The 24,371-nt window shown below is 43.6% G+C and overlaps 2 protein-coding genes across 4 annotated transcripts in view; one reads left to right on the top strand and one right to left on the bottom strand.

Moving 5' to 3' along the window:
- Positions 1 to 15,380, top strand: part of LOC102295563 (xylosyltransferase 1) — a 37,213-nt gene extending 21,833 nt beyond the window's left edge. For all 3 annotated transcript variants that reach the window (XM_005924122.3, XM_042221509.1, XM_042221510.1), the window contains exons 6-11: positions 423 to 639; positions 981 to 1,157; positions 5,492 to 5,760; positions 9,884 to 10,079; positions 11,212 to 11,548; positions 13,185 to 15,380. In XM_005924122.3, the coding sequence (XP_005924184.1) occupies positions 423 to 639; positions 981 to 1,157; positions 5,492 to 5,760; positions 9,884 to 10,079; positions 11,212 to 11,548; positions 13,185 to 13,507 (1,519 nt within the window). In that variant the 3' untranslated portion in view covers positions 13,508 to 15,380. The remainder of the gene's footprint in view (positions 1 to 422; positions 640 to 980; positions 1,158 to 5,491; positions 5,761 to 9,883; positions 10,080 to 11,211; positions 11,549 to 13,184) is intronic.
- A 2,063-nt stretch (positions 15,381 to 17,443) lies between these two features.
- kat8 (K(lysine) acetyltransferase 8) lies at positions 17,444 to 23,672 on the bottom strand. Its single transcript, XM_005924121.3, has 11 exons — positions 23,222 to 23,672; positions 22,643 to 22,717; positions 22,336 to 22,514; positions 22,210 to 22,263; positions 21,959 to 22,123; positions 20,039 to 20,128; positions 19,824 to 19,964; positions 19,644 to 19,737; positions 18,217 to 18,367; positions 17,769 to 17,923; positions 17,444 to 17,618 (listed from the first exon to the last, which is right to left on the bottom strand). The coding sequence occupies exons 1-11, from the start codon at positions 23,535 to 23,537 to the stop codon at positions 17,554 to 17,556; spliced, it is 1,485 nt and encodes a 494-aa protein (XP_005924183.1). The 5' UTR covers positions 23,538 to 23,672; the 3' UTR covers positions 17,444 to 17,553.
- Positions 23,673 to 24,371: the final 699 nt, after the last annotated feature.

Raw genomic sequence — 24,371 nt, forward strand, 5'->3', positions numbered from 1 at the left:
GCCAGCGCAGTTCCACTGAAACATCTTTGGCTGGATTCACAGAAAGGAAATCTGTGGGAAGGAAACACTGCTCGCTTTCAGGTTCTTTACATAAGCCTGTGTGTGTCGCAGTGTCAGATGCTGATATGAGATATCATATTGAAACGGACATAAATACAACATGTGGGCTAAACACCGCACTCTGTTAGGGTTAGCACTGGCTGTGCCCCTCATCCTCCAGCCTTTGAATCACAGAATAGCTGATGGGAGCTGAAACGGGATTTCAGACAGAGAATAGACTGATCAATTAATCAATAATAGATCAATAAAAACTGGTCTACTCTGCATTAAGTAAAATAAATAACATTAAAGGTTAAAAGGTGTCATTATTAGGGCCTCATTACAGCACGCTTCAGGCTGAATAATCGTAAGCGTCCTCTCAGTTTCATCCGTAAACAGGGCCTGGACCGTCTCTTCTACGAGTGCGACACCCACATGTGGCGTCTTGGAGATCGAAAGATCCCAGAGGGCATTTCTGTGGATGGAGGCTCTGATTGGTTCCTGCTCAACAGGCGCTTTGTGGATTATGTGGTCAACTCCAGGGACGAGCTGGTCGGCAGCATGAAGCGTTTCTACGCCTACACGCTGCTGCCCGCCGAGGTAACGCACACGCACACACATGTATAGAACTCTTCAGACACGCCACGCCGATGCAGAGTCTGTCATTTTAACAAGAAAAAAGTATTCCAGCAGAAACCATCCCGGGACATCCTCCAAGTCTGTTCTCTTAAAATGAGGCAATATTTCAGTTTTATTTCACTTTAGGAATATTTGAAAAACCTGAAACACTTCTAATTTTTCACATGAGTCTCTTTATCATCACAATCTTTTTATATATTTGATAAGTCAAAAAGCAAAACGAGATTTTGGGTTTTTTCTGCATTAAATGCATAAAACAGCCAAACGATGATGACTGATACACGTACCTCTCCCTCCTCCAGTCCTTTTTCCACACCGTGCTGGAGAACAGCGCCCACTGCGAGACCATGGTGGACAACAACCTGAGGCTCACCAACTGGAACCGCAAACTGGGATGTAAGTGCCAGTACAAGCACATCGTGGACTGGTGCGGCTGCTCGCCCAACGACTTCAAGCCCTCAGATCTGCCGCGCTTCCAGGTAGGACGCCACACTGTGCAGCATCATGTGACATCACAGCTGGCTTGGAGCCAATCAGAGCCCAGCATAAAACTTGCATAAGTTCAAAAAAAATACGTGGAGACTTGTCATTTACGTGTAAAACCAGCTGGACTTGTTTCTGTCAGGATGATGTGCACAGACGTCTTTTGTAAGCTAACCTGGACGTTAGCATTGCCTGGTTCCCTGCTGGGATTTTCTCTGTAAACTGTTGTTACTGCAGAAAATAAGTCATTGCATTACATCGTCACACATTAATACAACTTTAATGATTCCTGAAGCATCAATAATATCATTAACATTAGTCTGTAAGTGACTTAAACACTATCACCGCTAACTGTTTAATGTTCTGGACAGTTTCTTGTTTGAGCGTTCAGGGTCAGCAAAACCCTTCATCTTAACCAAAGAGCTTCCTCGATCACATGGGACACAACTAACCAATCAGAGACTCGGACTGAAACGTGACATATGAACATGTATATATTTTTAGTAAAATGATTCATATGAGTTAACGTTTAAATCCTATATAACCACAAACGCATTAAAAACATTTGCTTTGAGGAATAAGAATTTCCAGGTTTCCTGTATACAGGCAGTAATCACACAAGCAGCACAGCAACACCAGTGACATTTGTGGGGTTGTTTGTTTGTTTTTTAGCAGAACTACACAAAAACTGATTTGAATTCCAGAAAAGTTCATTCTGACGTCTTATTGTAGATTACATTTTGGTGGGAAACTGAGGGACTGTTTGTGTGGCTGTTTTTGTTTGTTTAAATAACTTGTGAATTTTAGGTCGACTCTGTGGGTATGACATTAAAGAAAATTAGCATTTTCTTTAATGTCTCTTGATTAATGTGTACTGTCCCCTAAAAGCCCAAAAGAAAAACCTTGGGAAGCCCTACAGAGAAATCTGTTAAGAGTTAAAGATTGAACTGAATTTGAAAAATCAGATTCAGAAGTGAAGAGGATGCCTGCAGAAAAGAGAGACCCGATCTGATGTGAACAAATAATTCATCCTTCAAAAATTCGTAACAACGAACCAAATCCCTTCAACAGTAGTTCCCTGATAGAGGCAACATTTGCTCCTAATCTTTACCAAACTTACATCGCAGACCAGTGACGAGTGAAGCTCACCGTTTGCAGTTTAGCGTGCATGCAGTTGCACAGTTCCTGCTGTTCCCGACCTAAAGTCAGATCTGTTGTACTGATGCAGCTTTTTCCACCTCTGGCTAAAAACAGTCTCGGCCATTATGAGCGGCTGTGAGAAGATCCTGTCACAGTTATGATTGGTGGTGTGAGAACACACGAAGGCTGGATAAATCCACACTTGAGATTTACTCATATGAAATCTGGTGAATTTGTGGCCGTATCATGTCTCAGAAGCTCCGCCTTCTTTTCCTCCTGAGGTCACCAGAGATCAGAATAGCTTCGCATTCACAAATTAGCAGTGCTGCTTTTACTTCCAGCAGGCGGGCCTCAGCTCGCTGTAACAACAGACCTGAGGACAGCGCCTGTGGTGGGGCTGCTGATGGCTTCTATAAGGAGAGCTGATCCTGGAAACGGCTCTGCACTTATGGCAAAAATATTTTTAGAGCTCGGTAGCTCCCCAAAACTCACTGCTGAGGTTTCTCAAGGTTGTCATTATTATAATGTCGGGTTTGCCAGTTGGAAAAGCAGCTCAGAGTCCTGGATATAAGGGTCACAGGACATATATGTACATACACTTTAGTTTTTAGACTAGGCCCCAATAAAAAATAATAAAATGCACTGAAAAATCAGTCATTTGTAGCAAACCGTTTACATATACAGCATCAGTTACTGCTCGTTTAGTTGTTGACTTCTTTAAATCAGTTGGAAACATTTCACAGGTAATGTGCAGACTTGTAACTGACCAAAGTACGTGACGAGCAAAGACTTCACTGGTGCCGGCGTCTGAAATGTGAACACTGTGGTTTCATTAGGTTCCTCTGATGGGAAGCTTGAGTATCTTTGGCTTTATTTGTCACTTTAAATGTCAGGTTGGGAGTTTGAAGGCTTAGTTTGGTTTCTGTTGGACAAACTGCTGCCAACAATAATCAGTAATGGGAATAATGAGGGAATACAGCTCTGCTGGAATAACCTGAAGGATAAAAGGGTTAAAGATGATATATCTGGGCTAAATAAAGCTCCAGCATCACAGTCTTGTCTGACCTTTGTGGGCACAGCGGAGAGCTTGCAGTTAAGGTAGATTTATATGATTCCCTCTGATCTGATGATGGATGAAACAAAAAGGCTCCCGGACTCTGTAACTAGTGGTTTCCACTGTTGTTTAGCTACAAATCGCCCAGAATAACTTCTCAGAGGAACAAAGCTGCAGGCTGCTCAGGCCTTCTCATTAGTCTGGGGTTTCCTGGCTCGCCGGTGCTGCCGGAGCCCACCGAGTTGGCGTGGTGAGGTGTGACCTCACCACGTGACATCATATAGCCACGCCCTTCTTTCCTGCAGTTCTTCTTCTTGCTCTCAGCCTCTTCGTCACTTCTGTCCCACATGTTCTGAGCACTTCTGCTTTTTATGATCGGCAGCTAAACCAAGAGCTCTTTGAATTCTCAATAATAAGGATCCAGTGTATCAGTGCAGGTCATACGCTGACTGCACACCTTTATGAAAGAGCTCCTAAACTCCAGCCTTTTGTGACCTGCATGAATCGATAGCCCTCGCAGGACCTGAAGATCTGATTTGTCTCTGCTGAAAACCAGCAGAGCTCAAACCAGATGTGATGCCGTCCCATCATCACAAACCTCAAAATGTTTTAAATGTTTATTCCTTTATGAGCTGAACCATAATACAGATTATTACAGCAGCTGTTTCTCTGCTGTGGCATAAAAATTACATTCATGAGACGAGAAATTTCACCAGTTAATATTTGACATGATTCACCTTTTTACTGGAAACCAGTCCAGGTGGCGACCTCATAAAGTTGTCAATGCGAATGTTCGCTCGGTACTTTTATTACTACCGTCTGATTTGATCATTTGTGTCTTTTTTCCCATCACAGCTATTTTAGGAAAGAAGGAGCCGTTCACGTCTCCTTTGAGATCCCAGCATGATGTCAGACTTGTCTGTTGGGAGTGGTTTGAGTTTGGAGCCTGGGAGTGAGAACATCATATGGCAGACCTTCAAAATGCTGCTTTTGGTTTCCAGACTTGGTTTTAGGTTAGAATCAGGTGTAGACCGGGGTAAGCTGTCTGGGAATGTGCTGACTCAGAGGGTTTTCACATCCCGGGGAGGTGCCGGGCCGTCCTTCCACTGAGAATAAAATGATGCGAAATATGTTTTTCCCTCAGTGCGCGTTTAAAAAATGTGTGTGATGCTGAGTCTTTTACTGCAATGACAGTTTTTAACGTGTGAAGCTGCATGCTGGGAATTTCTGACTGAAATCGTGATCATCAGTAACAGATATGCTGACTGAAACTGTCCTTTATTATGAGCTCGGTGGCTCTGTAGCTGCCGAGTGATGAGTTGATGTTTGTTTACAGTTTAATTTCTATTTATCCGTATAGAAATTCCAGAGCCAAAACATCTGGACATGTTGTCATGTGACTAAAAACAAGCGAAAACTAAATATGTGAATAGAAGCATAAACTTTAACGGATAAATTGTTAAAATACTTAAAAGGATAAATGGTTGAAATTGTTACAAGAAACAAGGACATTATTTGGTTTATTTCTAATGCTTTAGTGATAAATCTTCCATGTTTATAATTGTAAATGGGAGAAACAGCAGAAAGTAAAGGGTAAAAGGTTTAAATGTGCATCATCAAACGTAAGTTTAATGTGGCAGTGAGTTAAATTGCTGAAAGTGAAGCTAAGTGGTTGAAATTGTTATCTGTGAGTGATGTTGATGGATGAATGGCTTGCAGTGCAGTGGAGACATTATAAAAGAGGCTAAACATTGAATTAATGGTCAAAAGCAGAGGTAGCTGTGAAGTTAACGCGGGTAAAGTAAAGGCTTCAGTGTTGGAGCTGTTGGGAAACTGACTCATTTCATTACAACGTTCATCTCACTGCACCACAGCTGCAGAAAGCAGTGACTGAGGCTGCTGAGCTTCATGTTTTTCTTGGTAAACATCAGTGATCCTGCAGGTATGCTGGACGTAAACAGCATGAATAAACCTGTTTGTGACAGCAAGGCACCATGGGATTGTATTCCTTGTGTTTGGACTCATTTCAACCAGTGAGTCAGTGAAAACAGTAAAATATCTTCTTTTTGACCATCAAACTGCCTTTTATTGTGCACATATCTTCATCCCTCCTCGTCTTGTCTCTCCTGACCGCAGCAAGCGTCCAGACCCACCTTCTTCGCCCGGAAGTTTGAGGCCAGCGTCAGTCAGGAGATCATCAGCCAGCTGGACGCCTACCTGTTCGGAGCTCTCGCCTCGGGAACACCGGGTCTGCAGGCCTACTGGGAGAACATCTACGAGGCAGAGACAGACGGACCCGCGGGCCTGTCGGACTCTGCACTCACCCACTACCACGCCTTTGCTCGTATGGGACTGTCCCGCGCTGCCAGCTCGCTCCAGGGACATCCCAGCGACAACAGCTGCAGGTACAAACAAGGGTGCTGGGCTCCAACCACACGGAAATCCCAGGCGTGCATGTGCATGTATGCACTGGGGTTCAAAATTGTCCCAGAAGCATCCAAAGGCTCTTTTGTTAACACCAATAACCACAAATGGGAGCATAAACGTTCAGAGTGCATCGAATCATGACGTGCAACTTCAGGGTAAACAAACAGGAAGTGTTGTGCTTCACGGCATCAACAGAAAAACATTTTCGGATTAGCAGAAAAATGATTCTCACAGCTCAGATTATTGACTGTCACCGTTTCACACATGGACACTTCTGTGAGGATATTTTCCACAAACGCCACACAGCAGGAATCGATCCACTTCAGAGCCACTCGATACTGGAACCGCTCCGTGTGGTTTCGTTGAGGGGTCTGCATGCATGGAGCTTGCAGGAATAATGCTCACTCAGTAGCAGTAAATGTGCCCGACTGTGAGCTGCGGTGTTTGCACACTGGCCCAGTCTGACGTCACTGACAGGTTCCAGCCGGCTAACGTATGATCGTGTGATCCATCTGCATCAGGCATTACGTTCTCTCACACCTCTGTCAGATGATGTTTACAGAAGCTCAGGCTGGAAAGGATGTGTGAAAATGAGTTATGTTGCTCAGGTTTCCTGCTTTCTCTATATTAATCAAATAGTGCTGTGCAAGCTTTAATTAAAATCATACTGAAAACTTGGCCTACATAACGAGTCCAAACACGTCAGCCAAACAGCCTCTTTTTGGTTTGTAAAGAGGGAATTTGGGTTGTTTTGCTCAGGTTATTTTTCGAGCTCAGCTCCTCACCTGCAGGCAGGAAACGAGATAAAAACCTCGGCTTTATCAGGGGCAATCAGGCTGGGAATAGCACAGGGTGTTGCATGGGGGAGCATCCATCTACAGGCGTAATCGTGTCTCAGGATCCCTTTTTTCCACCGTTCTCATTTATTATCTACGTGATCGGCCATGCAGTGCAGTGTTTGCAGAGCCTTCAGGTTTGAACTGCAACAACTTTGAAACTGTAAAGTGAAGATGAAGCTGTTGTTGGTTTGAAGCATTCGTCTCATCAGGTCCAGCTCAGTGTTTGCACGGCTGTCAGAGGCTGGAGCAGAGGTGCAGGTATCACCTCCATCAGTTTCCATCAGTCACTGTTATTATTGGCCGTGCCAGTAAATCGTGCTTTTTGCAGAGAAAGAAACTGTGCAGTCGTCTTCTCAGGGGAAAGGGGAGGACTAGCAGATGAAATGTCTTTCCGCCAAACTGGCCACCGCTGGTGTTTGTGCAGTCCAAATTAAATATGAAGATAAGGCGAGCTTGTTCCTTTGTACAATCAGGCTTCAGTTTCTGCACAGGCTAGATTTTTCCAGCTCAGTCTCTCTCACAGACCCACAGTAGGTACAAGGAGGTACTTGTTGCTGGAGCTTGGGTGGGGATTGGTGGCTGGCATGGGTGGGGGCAGCATTATGGGAGTGTGTGTGTGCAAGGGGAAGTAGGGGGTGGTTAGAAAGGGCCAGTCTGTTTCCTTCAACCTGTGATTTCAGTCGGAGACCTCTAAAACCATGTCTGCAGTAACATAGATGCATTTGAAAGCAGGCAGACACGGTTCCCTTCACAGTGGTGCTTTAGTTGGTTTAACAGGTCCTTGGAGATTCTCCACATCCTCTGTAGAGATTCAGGGATTCGAGCTGTCACGTTAAGAAAAAGTGTTTTCCAGGAAAAACATTCGCCTGCCCGTCCGAATGGAAAAGGAGAAACAGACATAAACACCTGAGAGACGATTTTGATAATAAGGTGAAGCCATTCGTCAGGAAATGAATGATAGCCGACCTGATGTCATTCTTCAAAGAGCTGGTTTCACATTTGGAGCAAAGTACCTTTGCATGAGTCAAAATAATCCTAATCTGTGCCAGTAAACGCTGGCCGGTCCATCCTCTGTCTGTCTCAGCGCCCTTCTTCTTTGAGTTGTCTTTAATGGGATTGGCTTCCCCTTCAGAGCAGAAAGTCAGAATCGTAGCAGGATGGGGGGAAGTGCAGCTCACAATCAGAGCAGAAAAATGAACATGTTAAGGACTCTTTTACATAAAGATTAAAGAGCAGAAAACTGTCTGAATTTGAGCATTTACAGAGTTTAAAGCCTGAGTTTATTATATATACGAGCACTACTGCAACAGTGTGTACACAACAGAAGAAAATGCAGAAAAGGCTGCAGAAAGGGAGATAACAGACTCCGTAAGCCTTAAAATCTAATCATCAGAAGCTCTGAATGTTGTAATTGAGGCTGCATCCAAATGATTGGCATTACTGTGGAGAGCAGTCACATCCTGGGGGCATCTCAAAGACAACAAGGTCAGCATTACCTGTAATTTACTACCATGTTGAATTAACCACAGACAGTCACAGCTGATGTTTCCGTTGTCTTCTGCGAATGGGGACATGTGACTAACGACAGCCAATCAGGCAGCGAACCTGAGCGTCAGCATCATTCCTAGGAGTCTGAATTTCTACCAGTCCAACAATACTTGGAAAAAAATAAATAAAAAAAATAAAACAGGAGGAGTTTTTTAGGAGAATGTAGGTTTAAGTTTTTAAAAATATTTTTGGAAAAAACTTGGAGTAATTTGGAGCCATAATCCAGCAGCTGCCTGTGACGTTACAGTGCAAAGCAGGGAACTCCAGGCCCCGAGGGCCGGTGTCCTGCAGGTTTTAGATGTGTCCTTGATCCATCACAGCTCATCTAAATGGCTAAATGACCTCCTCAACATGTCTTGAAGTTCTCCAGAAGCCTGGGAATGAACTAATCATTTGATTCGGTGTGTTGACCCAGGGTGAGCTCTAAAACCTGCAGGACACCGGCCCTCGGGGCCTGGAGTTGCCCACCCTGCTGTACAGTAATGCTTAAAGCGTTTCCTGTATCCATCGTTTGCACTGAACACAGACCAAACGTCACGGGTTTTCCTGCACATGAAATGTCAGATGATCACCAGACTCATTAAGATGAATTTTTATGGATAAATAATGTTTGAATCAAATGTTCATTTGATCCATTCTGTAGTTAATGGGAAACGTAGGATTAACATAGACTGTACATCAAAGACGGCTGTCGAGAGCAGGATGGTTACATTTTGAAGGCCCAGCTTCAGCCCTGCTGGCTTTTTTCACAGACAGAAATTGAGCGGGTGGAGTGCCAGATAATTAGCCGGCTTGGTTAGCAAACTGCATTCATAGACTATGTGGGCAGACACGATACCTGCTAATTAGTGCTGAATAACATCCAATTAAAATCCTAGAATTTCACACATCAAAACTGGAGCCCAGACTTCTTGGGTGGCATGTCAGTACAATTAACTGCACAGCAGGAAAATTATTGGTCAGATGATTGTATTACAAATGCTCCAAATACTCCAGAGGTCCAATTCAGGGACTCCAGTGAGGTGAAGCTTCACAGCTACAGTTACTTGTGCCATCCACCTGACGGTCGACTTAGTGAGATCCTTAAAAAAATCATTTTATTTAATTGATTAAATTAACAAACATTTTTGTGTTAGTCTGTAAACATCTTATCTGTAAAGTTGGGTATTTTAAACCGACTCGCTTTGAGACTGCCTCTAGTGGACGTTAGAGGAAGTGCAGTTTGATACATTGTAACAAACTGCACTTCCTGTCCAAAGCATCATGTGTTCTCTGGTAAATGTCCTGTATTTGTATAGCGCCTTACTACTCCCTAAGGACCCCAAAGCACTTTACACATCCAGTCATCCACCCATTCACACACAGGTGTGTGACCACCACCAGTAGGCAACGGGTGAAGCATCTTGCCAAGGACACAACGACCGAGACTGTCCAAGCCGGGGCTCGAACCGGCAACCTTCCGATTACAAGACGAACTCCCAACTCTTGAGCCACGATCGCCTCTGATACTAATAAAATAAGATATTTTGTCTTGAAGGATAACACGGGTTTGATCCACTTGGTGAAAGTGGGAAGGAAAAACTTTTTAACAGGAAGAAACCAGGCTCAGAGAGGGGCAGCCATCTGCTGGGACCAGTCAGGGGAGGAAGTTGTATCTACTTTATTGTACATGTGATTTAAATATGCTTTTTCTTTTTTTTCTCTCCTTTCTCAGGTACGTCGGCGTGAGTCACCCGGTGTCTGTGCACCTTTACTTCCTGTCCGACCAGTACCAGGGCTACCTGGTCCATCATGTGGCTACCAACCAAGCCTCTAACCAGTTGGAAACCCTGGAGACCTGGGTAGCCGCCAAAGACCACTTCACCCTGACCAGCTCTCCACATGCCGCTAACAGGCTCCAACACATCCAGGTCAGACTTGTGTCTTTATGAGGCCTCTCTTAACTAAACATAAACATGGACATCGTTCTGCAGTCACCGTTTTGGGTTTATTATTACCTCAGTTTACATGCCTTAATATATTCTCAGTTACAAAAATGTCCCAGGATGCTTTAATGTTTTGAAGTCTAAGAAATGATTGATCCCTGCAGGGAAGTAAAAACAAGGACTAATAGCAAATATTCAAAAATTAGAAAGCAGGTAAATAGAAAAACGTGTAGGTGAAAATACAAAAATTTAGAGTGAATCTCCAATCTCACAGGATTACCGAGAAACGAAAGACAGCAGAGACGTGAACAAGAGCATCCCACACACGGCCGATGTGACTGTGACGGTTGTACCACGCTGGGACTCCAACAGTTCAATATTTCTGCTGCAGAAATGTTAAGTTGTGGTTTTATGACCGGCTAGAACAGGTTAACTAAAGCCAACAGTGAGCGCTAACAGATCAGCCCCCTGCAGTGACGTATTCTAGAGCAGCTTTCACACATTTTCAGCCAGTTTCAGGAGAAACCAGTCGGAATACTTTGTAAAGTTTTCCTTTGTCACAAGAAAGAGACAGAAGGAAGCGACATCACGTGTAACAGTGTGACGTAAAGTCTATAAAAACGAGTTCTTGGATAGAAGGAGGTCACTGATTGTGCGAGCTCGATCTCATCGGCCGGGTCAGCTCAAAGCCGGGGCCCTGGTGGCAAAACCAGCCAGCTTTAGATTGGATCAGCCACGAGGGACCAGCCTGAAGCTCTGAGGCCCAGGAGTCGACACTTCTGCAGGCCAGACACGACATGCTTTAAAAGTGATCAGTAAAATATTAAAGTGAACTCTAAAAATATACAGGAAGCCAAAACCGGCCTGAACTAGTACTAAAACCAGTAAAGAAGCTGAGTTGGTGCATTCTGGCCTAACTGGAGGTGAGAGAGTGACTTTTTGTTGATGCCAGAGAGGAGAGAGTTGGAGGAATCGAGCCTGGAGAACAGCTGGTAGGCTCCTATCAGTAAACGCGTCTCACGTGCACCTTTCTCTAACCGATGTCTAAACTCTGTCAAGCTGCAGCGCATTCGTATAGACAGCTTTAAGAGTCGTCTCTGACCTTTCTGCTGTTCAGGTGGGGACCGACTGGGATCCTAAGGAGCGTCTCTTCAGGAACTGGGGGCGTCTCCTGGGGCCAGAGGCCGAGCCGGTGGCCGTGCAGCGCTGGAGCCGGAGCCAGAGCAACCTGACTGCTACGATTGTCTGGATCGACCCCACCAACGTCATCGCCGCCACCTACGACATCCTGGTGGACGCCTCCGCTGAGGTCACACACTACCGGCCGCCTCTCACCTCCCCGCTGAGGCCTGGTATGTGGACACTGAGGGTGCTGCACCACTGGAGCCCGCTGGGCCAGACCAGCTTCATCGTGGCTCCTCTGGAGTTTCACAGGCAAAGGCCGATACAGCAAGGTGGGTGATCGGACCTCATCCTGCTTAGAAGCACGAGTGCAGGGTTTCCAGGAAATATACAGGACCAAGGCAGCTCTACCTGTAAAGAAAGAGTGCAGGTTTAAAACCTCCCTGAGATGGGAAGTCTCTGTTTTGTGCTTGTGAGTCAGACTTGGACTTTTACACATCATTGCAAGTTTTCTCATCTGTTTTGGCTAAACCAAGTTTACAGCCTCATACTTTAGTAGAAATTCATTGGTGGTTAAAAGAAGACGTGTGTTCTTAGTAATCAGAGTACTTTTATCCACTGGATTCATTTCACTTACATGCACAGCGAGTTATTTCATTTCATTTATTTCTAAAGCACATTTAATAACAGGTTGGGCTTAACCCTGGCACAAAGTGTCGGCCTGCAGAAACTCTCCTGGAAACAAGTGTTAACTATATGCAGGATCTTCATACTTGTTCATGTCAATAGCAGATAATAGCCAGTACTTAAATTACACAGAGCAGAGGCCCTCCTGTCACAGCTGTCAGCACCATGCAAACATATATTTATAGTGGCGTATCCAATCGCCCTCTCGCGCCCACGCGGGGTCACCTCTGTCCGAATTAGCCTGCCCCGGGTTAACGCTCGGTTTGTTTGACCTCCTCGGGCCATGTGTGGGTATCCAGGGGATAACTGCAGGACTAAGTAAAGCTCGGTGCACGAATAGACACCGAGGTTTTACAGGGCGCTGCTATGAAGTGCAGGTGGTGCGTGACGCGATCCGATCGGACTGTTGTTGCACAGGCATCTGTAACTGGTGGCTGTACTTTAAAATAACAGCATTCACCTCCAATTAATTTAGAGAAGACTCCTCAAGCTTCTCGCTAATGAACTATTCCACCAATAATCATTAATTACATTTAAGCACTTTATTAAAAAGTTAAACAGTTCACAGTAAAGTTTGCAGCATTTTTGTTTGAAATGTCCACTCCTAGCATGGTTTTTATAATTAACGATAAACTAAAAACGTTGAGTGGTTTGGATTTGGTCAGATCTGTCTGCACAGCCCGTCTGAGGCTTTGCTGCACATGCACAGGACTGCGGGTCAGCAGGCTTCAAAAAGTGGCTCTTCGTATTGTAAGCTCCTTAAATTTTACTCTTGAAATATGCCTCATGTTGCAGTAATTAAAAAGATGAAGACTTACTGTGAAACTTAAAAACATTTTTAAGCAATAACGACTAAAAAAAACAACCTTTAAAATTCAGAAAAATGTGCAAAAGATAGAAAGCTGTTATAACTCTGATACTGAATGGCTACTTGTTCTGTAGTGAAACCAGCATTCCCTGTCATGACCAGCAGGGGGCGACTCTTGGTTGTGAGACTGACCCTTTCCATGACGTGAAGCAGAAGCTTACAGAATGCGAACCTCGTGTGCAGCAGCCGTTAGTTTCTCACTCAGATCCTACTCTTGCTTCCAACTTTTATATACAGTCTTTGAAATGAAATGTGCGTCTTTGTTTGGATAAACATTTTGTGCTTACTGTTGTTACATTTGATTTGTTTCCTTATTTCTTACCTGCGTCTTACATAGACGATGTCACTTTTTGTGGCAGCTCAGGTCCCAGTTTAACTCAGACTTTCTTTGTCCTTCTGCTGTTGGACTCCAGAGGACGCTCTGCGGCTGCACGGCGGACCAGCCAAGAACTCCTACATGGAGCAGAGCTTCCACGGCCTCAACCCGGTCCTGCAGCTGCCGGTGAGCCTGGGCGCTGTCGAGGAGGCCGAGGCCAACGCCAGTCTGACGGGGGCGCCGTTGCGTCGCTGGCTGGACGGGCTGCTGGAGGGCTACTGGTCCGCCTCAGACGTCTGCTCGATGGGCCCCAGCGCCTGTCCGGTCATGCAGCGCTGCCGTCTCACCGCGTGGAGCTCCGCCAGCCCCGATCCAAAATCCGAACTGAGCCTGCCCAGAGAGGACGGGCGGATAAGGTAGCAGGCGGACGGACTGAGGGAGGATGAGACGAGGGAAAATGAAGGAAAACACGGGGCTGACGTCCCGTTTGTGTCCAGTATTTATTTATTTAAAGTCTGTGGGCGTGAACAGAGAGGACAGATGGAGCATCAGAGGGAACAGTGGGAAGAGACACTGAGGAAAATCTTCTCCTTCAGTCCTCATTCGGTCTGCTCTCACTTTTATTTAGGACTACAAAGCTGTGCGTGCTCGAGTGAGTGAGTGAAAGTGTGTTAAGAGTGTTCGCAGAACTTTATACCTCTTGTTGTACGAGTGTCTCCCTGAGTTTAGGGTCACATGCTGAAAACAGACGTGGTTGCTCGTTCTTTAGGCCCATTATTTAAAATCTCCAACGTAAACCTGAATCAAGCCTCAGAATGAGATTTTTTTTTATGCTACTAGTTTAAAACCCAAAATCAGCCTCTTAAAAAACAAAATCTGATTTAAACCGTGTCACAGGTTTTTTTCCTTTTGGCTCTGACGTCAGCGAGAAAGGATGTGCACAAAGCCTGTGAGATAAACAGATTATTTTGAACACTGAATCATGCAAAGCTACTCTGATGGAGTCCAAGAATAAAAATAGAGCTGGAAGGGAGCAGAACAGCCCACTTTAAAGCACGGTATGTGATTTCTGAAAGCTTGTTTTTAATGTCCTGTTGAGCTGGAAACATTTCTGTTTTTTCTTATTTAAAAAGGAAAATCGGTTTAAGTAAAATCTAGAAATATTTAACTAATAACTGCTGACATTTAACTGTAAAAATGTTCTTTTTTTACATCAATGCCGTGTCTGTATGAATCATCCACAGAAGCAGCTGTAGATGCAAATCCCACCGCAGCGACCGTATCGATGATTTTGCCTTTAACCAGCTTTCCAGAGATAATGAGCCTGAAATCAGTTCTCAGCAACCACAGATCTTCTCACAGAGCCAGTTGGGTATCAGGGGAAATTATGATTAATCTTTTAAAGTGATCATTTGTGGACAGAATATATTTAATGAGTTTTCTTAAGTTGTTCGGACTCTGTGTGTTTTCTTTCTGTGCCATGTCTGAATCCCTCAGACTTGAAGTGAGACGTCCGCGTCCTCTTTCCTTTAATCTGCACACGTTACAAAGCGACAAACTTTCTGCTGTACAAACGGCTACTCGATTAATTTATTCAAAACTTTTTCTTTTGTTTGTTTTTTACATAAATGGGACCAAAGCTGGAGCCCAGCAGCTCTGAAGGAGTTCTAAGAGTCTGAGCGTGTGGAGCACGAATGTGTCGGTTCTACGCAGGTCTGTGAGGGTTACATTTATTTACGGTTACATTAAGCGGCCATAATGAGTTGAATTTAAAACCTCTGCAGTTTAATACCAAATTCAACTCATTTATTTTTTTCTATTCAAACTCAAACCGATTCAGAGCCATTTTTACATCCAGTGTGTATTTTTCATATATCGAGCTAGTCTACGTAAACCTGACAGATGATGTACAGTTTTTAAGTTAATGAGTATTAAGATGCAGATGTTTGGACTGTGACGGTGTCGCAGAAGTGGTGGCGTTGTGTGAAAACGTTCCTGAGATGTTCTGACTCTGGAGGACGGTCCCAGCCGAGGGCGTCCCGCTGCGCTTCGCCGCGGCGCCGTCCACGTGTCCGACCAGCCCGTTCCTCAGTCTCCTCTTTGTCGTCGTCTCTCGCTGGGAGCTGTGCTGCTGTGCCTTAGCTGTTCTCCTGTCTTTAGGAAACCCTCCTGAAAGCATCTGTAATGTCTAAAAACTGAAAAATTAAAGACAAAGATTTGTTGTGAATGCCTTATAAACGATCTTGGTGGTTTTAAAGTACAATTTCTAAAAAATAAAAACAATCTCCCTTTAGTTTGTGTCCGAGCTCGTGTCATACGTTCATGAGTCGCTGCAGCTTTGTTTACTAATGTTTGTCATTTTATTTTGGTTTTTAATTCAGTTTTGTTTTAGTTTTTTTTAATAATGTGTGGAGGGCGTGTGTCACACACCAGGTTTAGGAGAATCAGTTACAATAAAAACTGTTACGTTTTCTGTCCGTTTACATCCAGAGTCACACATCCATCAACGCCTCATCAGAAACATTGTAATAACTTACTGTCTTTTGTTTTGTTTAATAGTTTTCTAAGTCACAAGAATTGTTTCAGTTTTACAGACTAGTTTTATTTTAACTATTTTTTTTCCAATCTAGTCTCAGTTGAACATAATGGCCTTGAATTGATCTTCAGTAAAATCAGGATTTGAGGCTTGCTGATTGAAAACACTTGCAGATCTGCGTTGCCCTGTGGAGGCAGGGCAGGATGATTGTCTGCCTCTGAACTCGGCCTACAATCAGAACTACAATTCCTCTTCCAGGTACGACACTTCATCATCCTCCTCAAATTCACCACCACTGATACTATTACTGCTGTGCTACAGAAGCCAAGATAAAAATCCTCTCCCCGCCAGAGATGACCTGATTTCTCAGGATCCAGAAGGAAGTGCTGATCCTGATCAAACAGTTCCCTTATTTGTATTTTCTCAGTTTGTCTAAAAAATAAAAATCCTTTAAAAAAATAATAATGTGGGATCAGCTCTCCTGGATCCTGTCATCCTTGGTCCAAGTATCTACTAAAGCACTTTGAATACAACTTCGAGTGATGATGTTAATAACAATAATCACATGAGGATTTCAAATCAGCAGTGAATGAAGAACAGCCAGAGGAGATGGCGTCATCACCACAGCTGATCGATGACACACAGCCGGAAGGACAGGCCTGATGATCGGGACCACGTGACACCGATTATATCTCAGTCACATTTACGCTTCAAGGCAGTTTTTACAATTTTAATAAATACCATTTTAATTCATATATTTCCTATTTTACACAAACGATTCAATCTCTTAAGCGTGTGCTGTAGAAATAAAACTAAGTTGTTCACAATGAGCAACTTCTTCAAAGTCCCATCAAAACACCAAAGGAGGGAATATTTTTGTGTTTTTGTTATAGCTCATTCTTCCAGTCTTTTCGTCACCCACCTGTAGTTTGTCACAAATGTTGCACCAACCATTCAGACGTCGGCTGAAAACAGAACATCCCAAACACCGTAAAAGAAAAAAGAAAAGCAAGTCACTAACAGCACTGCCGCCCTGTGTTCAATACTGGTATTACACCAGCTGGCTGGACGCGTTTGCGTCTCACAAATTAAATCTTCTGCTGCTTTGAGGGCCGTTTGACAAGCTACAGCTACAGCCTGCAGTGGAGGAAAGCCTCAAGAAATAAAACCAAGAAAATCTTAATTCATTAAACCAACTGTTGCTGCGACAGCAGGTAAAACTCACCTGTCTGAAAATAACCTTTTCTTCAGCACATCAGCAGGACGGTACCTGAGCACCGAGCTCAGGTGTAACTCATTAGTCCTGATGGCTGCTCCTCCAGCATGTCATCATGAGGAATACCAGCTGATTGGAGCTGGGCACGTGGAAAAAAAAAAGACTTCAGATGAAGCACAAACCAACCGTCCCGAGCCTGGTTCTTATCAGAGCGGTAACAGGCGACTTTACCTGACTATATAAATCATATTCATACATCCAGGGAGGCCCCGGAGATTCAAACCAACAATCTCATGGTTCACCTGATACAGACATGAAACCAACCTCTGAGCCTATGAAAGAATAAAACCTCAAGTATTTTTTAAACAGAAAGTAAAGAGACTACATGAAGCATTAGAAACCAGAGCGAAGTGTGATCACTGTTTAGTTTCCTGATGAGCGAGAAAGTGACTGAAAAAGAACACAAAGGTTTTTTTAATTAGGACGAGTTTTTATTCGTGAACATCTTCTGCTCCTAATTAAAGGAATATTTCATCCTTGCAGCAAATATTTCGTTTCCTCAGTGATGTTTAACGTATGTAGGAATCAGATCAGGAGACGAAGCTTTATTTTAGAGATTTATTTAAAAAAAAATACAGACAGGAGAGACTAAAAATTATGTACAGTAGTGACACGAGCGCCCGGCGGGTGATCACGCGTCGGCGCCTCCGTTCCTCACTTCTTGGACAGCTTGGCCTGTTTGTTTTTTGGAGGCGCCCACTTTAAACACATCGTGTCCACTGAGAGCGAGACAAGAGAGACACAATCACACCTGACGTTAGCAAATCAGCTGCGGGGTAAAAAGCCGACACGAGAATCCTCGAGATCTGAGAGCCTGACGCCATGTTTGTAGTAAAGTGAGAAGATTTTTGGAACATCTGTGCAGGTACCTGTGATTGGTGGTTTCTTGTACTGGGCGCTCTTCAGGTGCTCCTCCACCAGTTTGGGCGTCACACAGATGACGTGCTGACCTTTCCAGTACTTCACCATGTTGAGCGACTGCAGCGTGCTGATGATGTCACTCTGTGTGATGCTGGTCATCTGGCTGGGAGACGCAGACGGACACGAAGGTTAAAATCAGAGACGGCTGCGAGTTTGTTTTTTAATTCCAGGTTTTGTTTTTAAAAGTTCTGATCAGAAACTCGTCGAGTACCAAGTTTCACATCAACACGTAAACTTATAAAAGTTTGTCTGCTGTAAAAATGAAAACAGCAGAGCTTTCGCACAGAGTGCATCTCTGAGCTGCCAAACAATCGTTTCGGTTCTTAACCTTCACAGCGTCTACAAAACAAGTGGAAAAGCCGAATCGTCCAGCTTTGCACGTGTCTGCGTGTCTACCTGAGGTCTTTGATGGACAGCGTTCCTCTGAAGTCCCTCAGGATCTCCAGCAGGACCCAGGACCAGTAACTTCGGTAGCTAAGCTTCCCCAGATCAGAGAGCGGCTTCTCCGGAGACCCCACTGTGTTCTCCAGCTTAGACAGCTCATAGCCTGCAGCAGAAACGGACGATATCAGAGCTGCTGCCAGCGAGCGTCTCTCCTTCAGTCACTCGCTCTGTTGGTGTCATGACTACACCCCTGCCATCCATCTGCTGCACTATTCCCAGCTCCACTGCATTTTACTCAACATCTGTTGTGTTTTGTGTGCTTTTGCAGGGTTTTTCTATTTGCTCGTGTTTTCTTAAGTTGGAGTGTGTTTGATCTCTTGGGGCCTCAATCCACAAAGCATATCTCTACAGGAGACAAAAATCTGATAATTTAACTCAAAAATCTGATATTTTATAGAAATTCAGATATGCCAAACAAACACAGCTTGGAAAGTTACCAGGCTGGAGGACACCTGGATCAGCTTGTGATACCATTGTGAGATTGAAACTGACCCACGTTAAACTCATGGACTGAACGAACACACACACACACACACACACACACACACACACACTCACACACTAGCACTTTATATAGCCTCTGTAGAATTATCACACATCTCACTTATCTTAACTGCACTACTGTATAGCTCTGTGTAATAATCATTCTGTACATTCGATAATCTTTTAATCCTACAACTGTTTACAACTTGCACAGTTCCCATTTCTGTATAGCTGTATATCTCAGATTCTGTAAAGTATTTATTTCATATTCTGTATAGTTTTTCATATTTATATCCTGTTCATAGCCTGTACATAGCTTGTACTCACTACAGCCTGTACATACTTATAGTTATAGAATATTCACAACATACTTCATACCGTGTACATTATAACATACCATAATAGACCCATTTCTGTAATATACTCACATATCTATATTATTGCTAATATATATTGTAATATATCTATATCACTAAAGCACTTCTGGATGGATGCAAACTGCATTTCGTTGCCCTGTACCTGTGCATGTGCAACGACAATAAAGTTGAATTCTATTCTATTCTATTCTATTCTAAACAGTGACTCCTAATTTATCTTTTCTCAGTCTGATGTACAGACATTCATTCATTCATTCATCCATGTGAAAGCTGAACCAATCACATCAGCCCTTTGGTGGAGGTCAGGAGTTGCAGATTTACTGACTTCCTTTCGGTTTTATTATAAATGTGAAACAACTTATTTGTGTCATCTCGAGTCCATCTGAAACTCCCAACTTAACATTTGAAATCCTGTTTCGCCTGAAAATTTTCTGCAAACATCTTTAAAAAGCTCTGATTACAAACTCCAGGCTCTGGTATTCCAGGACGCTCCCTCATCATTCATTCACTGTCACTTACTGAAAGCTATCAGGAACTTCCCGTAGCCTCTGCGCTGGTAAGGCGGCAGCGTGAGAATACAGGCCACGTTATTCCCGTCTGGAGACTCTTTCTCCTGAAAAATAAAACCACAGAAGTCGTAACGATCAGTCTGAAATGAATACGAGGAAACGACCTTTGAGCCGCGCGCTGAGGACTTACTTTGGAGAAGTAGCCGACGATGTGCGCTCCCTGTTTGTTGACCTCAGTGAGGATGTAGAAGATGAAGGGCTCCACATCAAAATAAAGCGTCTTGTGGTCCAGAAATAATTTGGCTAGTAGACACAGATTCTGACAGTAGATCTGCAGACAGAGAGCGACAGTCAGCAGCAGGAACACCAACCCACGTTAGCAGCTCGGTGTTCAGCCGGGCTCACCTTGTGGTCTCTCCCGTCCACCTCGTACACAGATATGTTGCTCCTCCTGTAAATCTCTTTGCCTGGAGGCTGCCTCCACTGACAGTGTGACTGAGGAGGAAAAGGTCAAAGGTCAAATAAACACTGCAGTTTGATTTAACGAGTGAAACTAAAAATGAAGACAAACATTCATACAAATAAAATTACATATTCATTTGTTTTACGCCTGAACTGCAGCTTTCACGAGACTTTCACACTGGTGGGTTCGATAAACAGCAAAGTCTGACACTTTTATTTAATAAGGACAGTTTATGTAGAACAGCATTAAAAGATTAGATCTAAACATGCTGAACTGTAGCAAACACAAGCTGTGGATGTATGAATGAGGCAGGTAACAAAGACGGAAACATCAGAGTGTCGTATTTCTTCCATTGAAGGACTCTGACGTTTTCCTTCTTAACATGTCTTTTGTTGTTGTGCATGTTGAGCTCTAAACCTCAAAGATTCCAGTAAAACACGAAGCTCTGAGCAAAAGAACAGATTTGAGGCTTAGCGATTAACCTCAGGGTCAACTGTTTCAATCCAAGACATTAAGGCTGAGGTGGAAAAGTGTGGATTTAAAGCAGCGCTTTTAAACGCGACCTCTGTCTCAGTGCAGCAGCAGGTGACAGTGAGTGTGAGTGATTTAGTGGTTTCATGGTGGTGAGTTTTGTGTGCTCAGCGGCTCTACAGCGTTACTGACAGCTGCCGTGCAGGTGAAGTGACGGGACGCTGCTGTCACGAAAAACATGGATTACACCCGGACAGATCCACAAGTAATTAACATCTAATGTACCCGAACACAAAGATACGTGCTGGCACACGGAGAAGCACCCAGCTTTGGTTTGTTAACAGCAGATCGCTAAAGTCAAAGATGCATCTCTTCAAGGCTTTTTTGGTTTTTGTGGAGAAGCACCATCACACCCCTCTCGCTTTGCTGAGCGGGGATGACTTTACTTATTTTGTGGCACCAGGCTAGGGCTGTGCGATATGACCAGAATCTCATATCCCGATATCAGACATCTATCGTCCGATAACGATATAAATCACAAACATGTAACATTTTCTGTAAAGTCTGTGAATCTCGGGCAGCTCGACTTGTGTGAAGTGTTTCCAGCTGCGCGTCGTGTAGCTGGAGTCGAGTGTTTTAACCGATGCATGAAATGATACATTTTTAGACATAAGTTGTAACGGCGCCGTTTTCTTTGTGAGTACTTATTACACGGCGTGCTGCGGGGAAAAGCCTGTTCTAACGTTTGAGTCTAAGGTCTATTTTTTAGCACCTGGCGGCTCTTTTTTGCTTCTCATCCGTAAATAATCTGCTCTTTCACGTGATTCAGTTTTTATTTTGAAAAGTCAACAGGATCTTGAGCTTTATTGTGAAAGGTTTATGTGGAACATAAACAAGCGGACACGCGATGCTGTTACCGTTGTTGTTGCTAACAACAACGCATAAAACAGGCGCTTGTCCGTCTGTAGTGTGGTTATATTAAATATAAGAGAGAACTTTAATAAATTAATACAGCCACTACAGTGACATCAGAACCATGAACAAATATTACCGTAAACAGTTTATTTTGCGACACCACGAAACAAACATAGCGTAAAATGAAACGACAGACGTTTTTATATCGTCATCTGATATATATGGTTATATCGAGCAGCCCTACACCAGGCTGCAGCACACATTTATCAGATTTGTGAATGACTGACATTTTTTCTGAGTAAAACGAAGGCTGACAGAATCATGACAGCACAACGTTTTAATAAGAATCTCATCAGGCTGGATAACAAGCCTTTAACAGTCTTCTGTCTCACACATAAAGCCATCATTCACTGACTCAAACAAAAAAGCAGGTATGACTCTATGAGACACAAACGTCCTGAACTGAGGTGACTGACCAGGTGATGTCTGAACGTCTTCTCGTACTTCATGTATTTGAGGCAGTACTCGCAGATCCACAGCTTGGGCTGCTTCCCATAATCCTCAGGAAATGGTGAGAAGTACCAGGCATCGATCTCAAAGTTTCCTATCTGGATCTTATCCACATACTTCACTTTGGTGATCTGAAAGTGAGGGAAACAGTTAGCTTATTGACCAAATACTGGAAATAGTGAAAAAACGTGGAAGAAAAGTGGTTGTGACTACACACCGCCTCGTGCTCCTTCTCCAGTGCAGCTGTTGTTGGGTCCATCTCTGCATATGTCTGCAAAGAAAAGCTTCATTAGAAAACTGTAAGTTATGCAACGCTCCTGGTGTTATTACACACACTCTATACCTTCTGCACATGGTTGATCTCATCGTGCTTGCGCTTCTGGTTGCGGGTGATCTTCCTCTCAGGCTGGTCACCCAGATCTCCAACGCCACAGATCTCTGTGCTCTTCCTAACCGCGTCCTTCACTGTCTTGGTAAGTGCCAGGCGAGACTTACCCACCCATTCGTCCAGCCGCCTGTTGACTGCACGAATCCCAGAGAAAATTAGATGTAGATACAGCAGCTGGATATGAACGTTTAGCATGAATTAAACAGAAGAAACATGCAATATAAATCAGAATTTAAAAATATTAAAGTATTTTTGTACTTACACCCCACATAGTGGACATAAAACTCTTCTCTGCCCTCCTGTTCGTTCAGTCTGGACTGAATAACCTCTGCTGTGTCTGTGAAAGGAGCAACAACCATCAGCTGGTGCGACTCACGCCAGTACAAGCAACTTCCTGCCGAACTCCCTTCAGATTTCTGGGACTTAAATGCGGGCTTGCCTTAATTAACCATAAACTTTGTATAGATTTGGCTGTTAAAATCTCACCTTATGTGTATCGAGACGTCATTTAATTCGGCAAACATAACTAAACACCTTAGTGTGTTTATTACGTTTCAATGCTAACTTTTAGATGTGGGCCGTTTGTTGTTTAAAGTGTCACTGTTTAAAGATCCATAGAGAATTTTCTAAAAAGCCCTAAAAATCTTCAGTTAGTAAGCGATCGCTGAATTAAGTTTTGGACCAAAGCCGTTTGGGACTTTATGCGAGTCATTTAGATTTTTAACTGTTTGATGGCAGTTTTTCACCAAAACAAAAGCACTGAGTCCATATCCAAAATAATAAGACAGCTAGCATGCCAACGAAATTGAGAAGGGAAAAGCAGAACATGGTCTTTACTCACGCCATGTCTTATCGGCTCTTTGACATAAATACGTCTCTCCGATTGCCACCGACACCTCCTGCTCCCTGCCACCGAGCACCCCTCCTCCATCCGGAATGTGCTGACTACTCGAACTCCCGGCCTCCCTGGAGCGGCCGAGGGCCTCCGCTTCATCCTCCTCCCCGCCACTGCCGTTGGAGGAACACGCAGCCGGGATGCTGCCGTCCAGCTCACCCCGCTCGCCTTCCATATGACTCGAATCCATGTCCACGTCCATCGTGGGCTCCGAGTCCTTGTTATTAGCGTAGCTCTTGTGAAAGTCGCTCCCGCCAGTCATAACCTCCGAGGTTTAAAAACAGCCACACACCTCTGCGTAGTTTAAAGAGGGGCTTAACAGGACAAACTGCCAAGATGGCGCAGGTTACGATCCGCCTCTTTCACGGTAAAGTAACTGCATCTCCCATGATCCTTAGCGCTGTGACGTTGGCGATTTCGCCTCACTGCTTAACGGCTGTTTTAAACACATTTATAGCCAAAAGTTAAAAAAAAAAAAATATATATATATATAGATAGATAGATAGATATTGTTATTTAATAATAATAATATATATTATATATATAATATATAATTAATATTTATAATTTTCTAATGAATATTCGCTTGTTGAGACTTGATTTAAGCAAAAGCTCAGGAATACACTAAAAAATATGGTTCATAACTCCCCCAGGTCTGTCAGTACAATGGAAGAGTAGCTTATTACTATTATTGGGTTTTCTTTGGGGTTTTTTTACACTTCACATCAGTTTTTGATTTGAGGTAAATAAATACTTTAAATGTAATAAATGAAATGGTACCAAGTGATCGTGTTGTGCATGCAGTTTTAAATTATAGTACCATATGTTTATCAAACTGACATTAACAGTGAAGTTTATGTTGACAAGTCCTGCTCAGTGACTGCAGATCTGTTCACAGATCTTTTTATTCTTACGTTTGTTCCCTGTTTGCTGAGCAGAGTAAAAAAAAAGCTGAGTGAAAATCATCCTCTCAACTGCCAGGCCATGGAGACAAACACATCACAGCAAGATGTCAAGCTGGAGTTCACCTAAAGTTTAACAGTCGTGTGCCAGAGTTTCAGAAAGAGTTTGAGTTTTCCAGTATTGCTGCACTGTT

The sequence above is a fragment of the Haplochromis burtoni genome, unplaced genomic scaffold (assembly GCF_018398535.1).
Source record: "Haplochromis burtoni strain Fernald_Lab_line unplaced genomic scaffold, NCSU_Asbu1 Contig_68, whole genome shotgun sequence".
NCBI classification, from domain to species: domain Eukaryota; kingdom Metazoa; phylum Chordata; class Actinopteri; order Cichliformes; family Cichlidae; genus Haplochromis; species Haplochromis burtoni.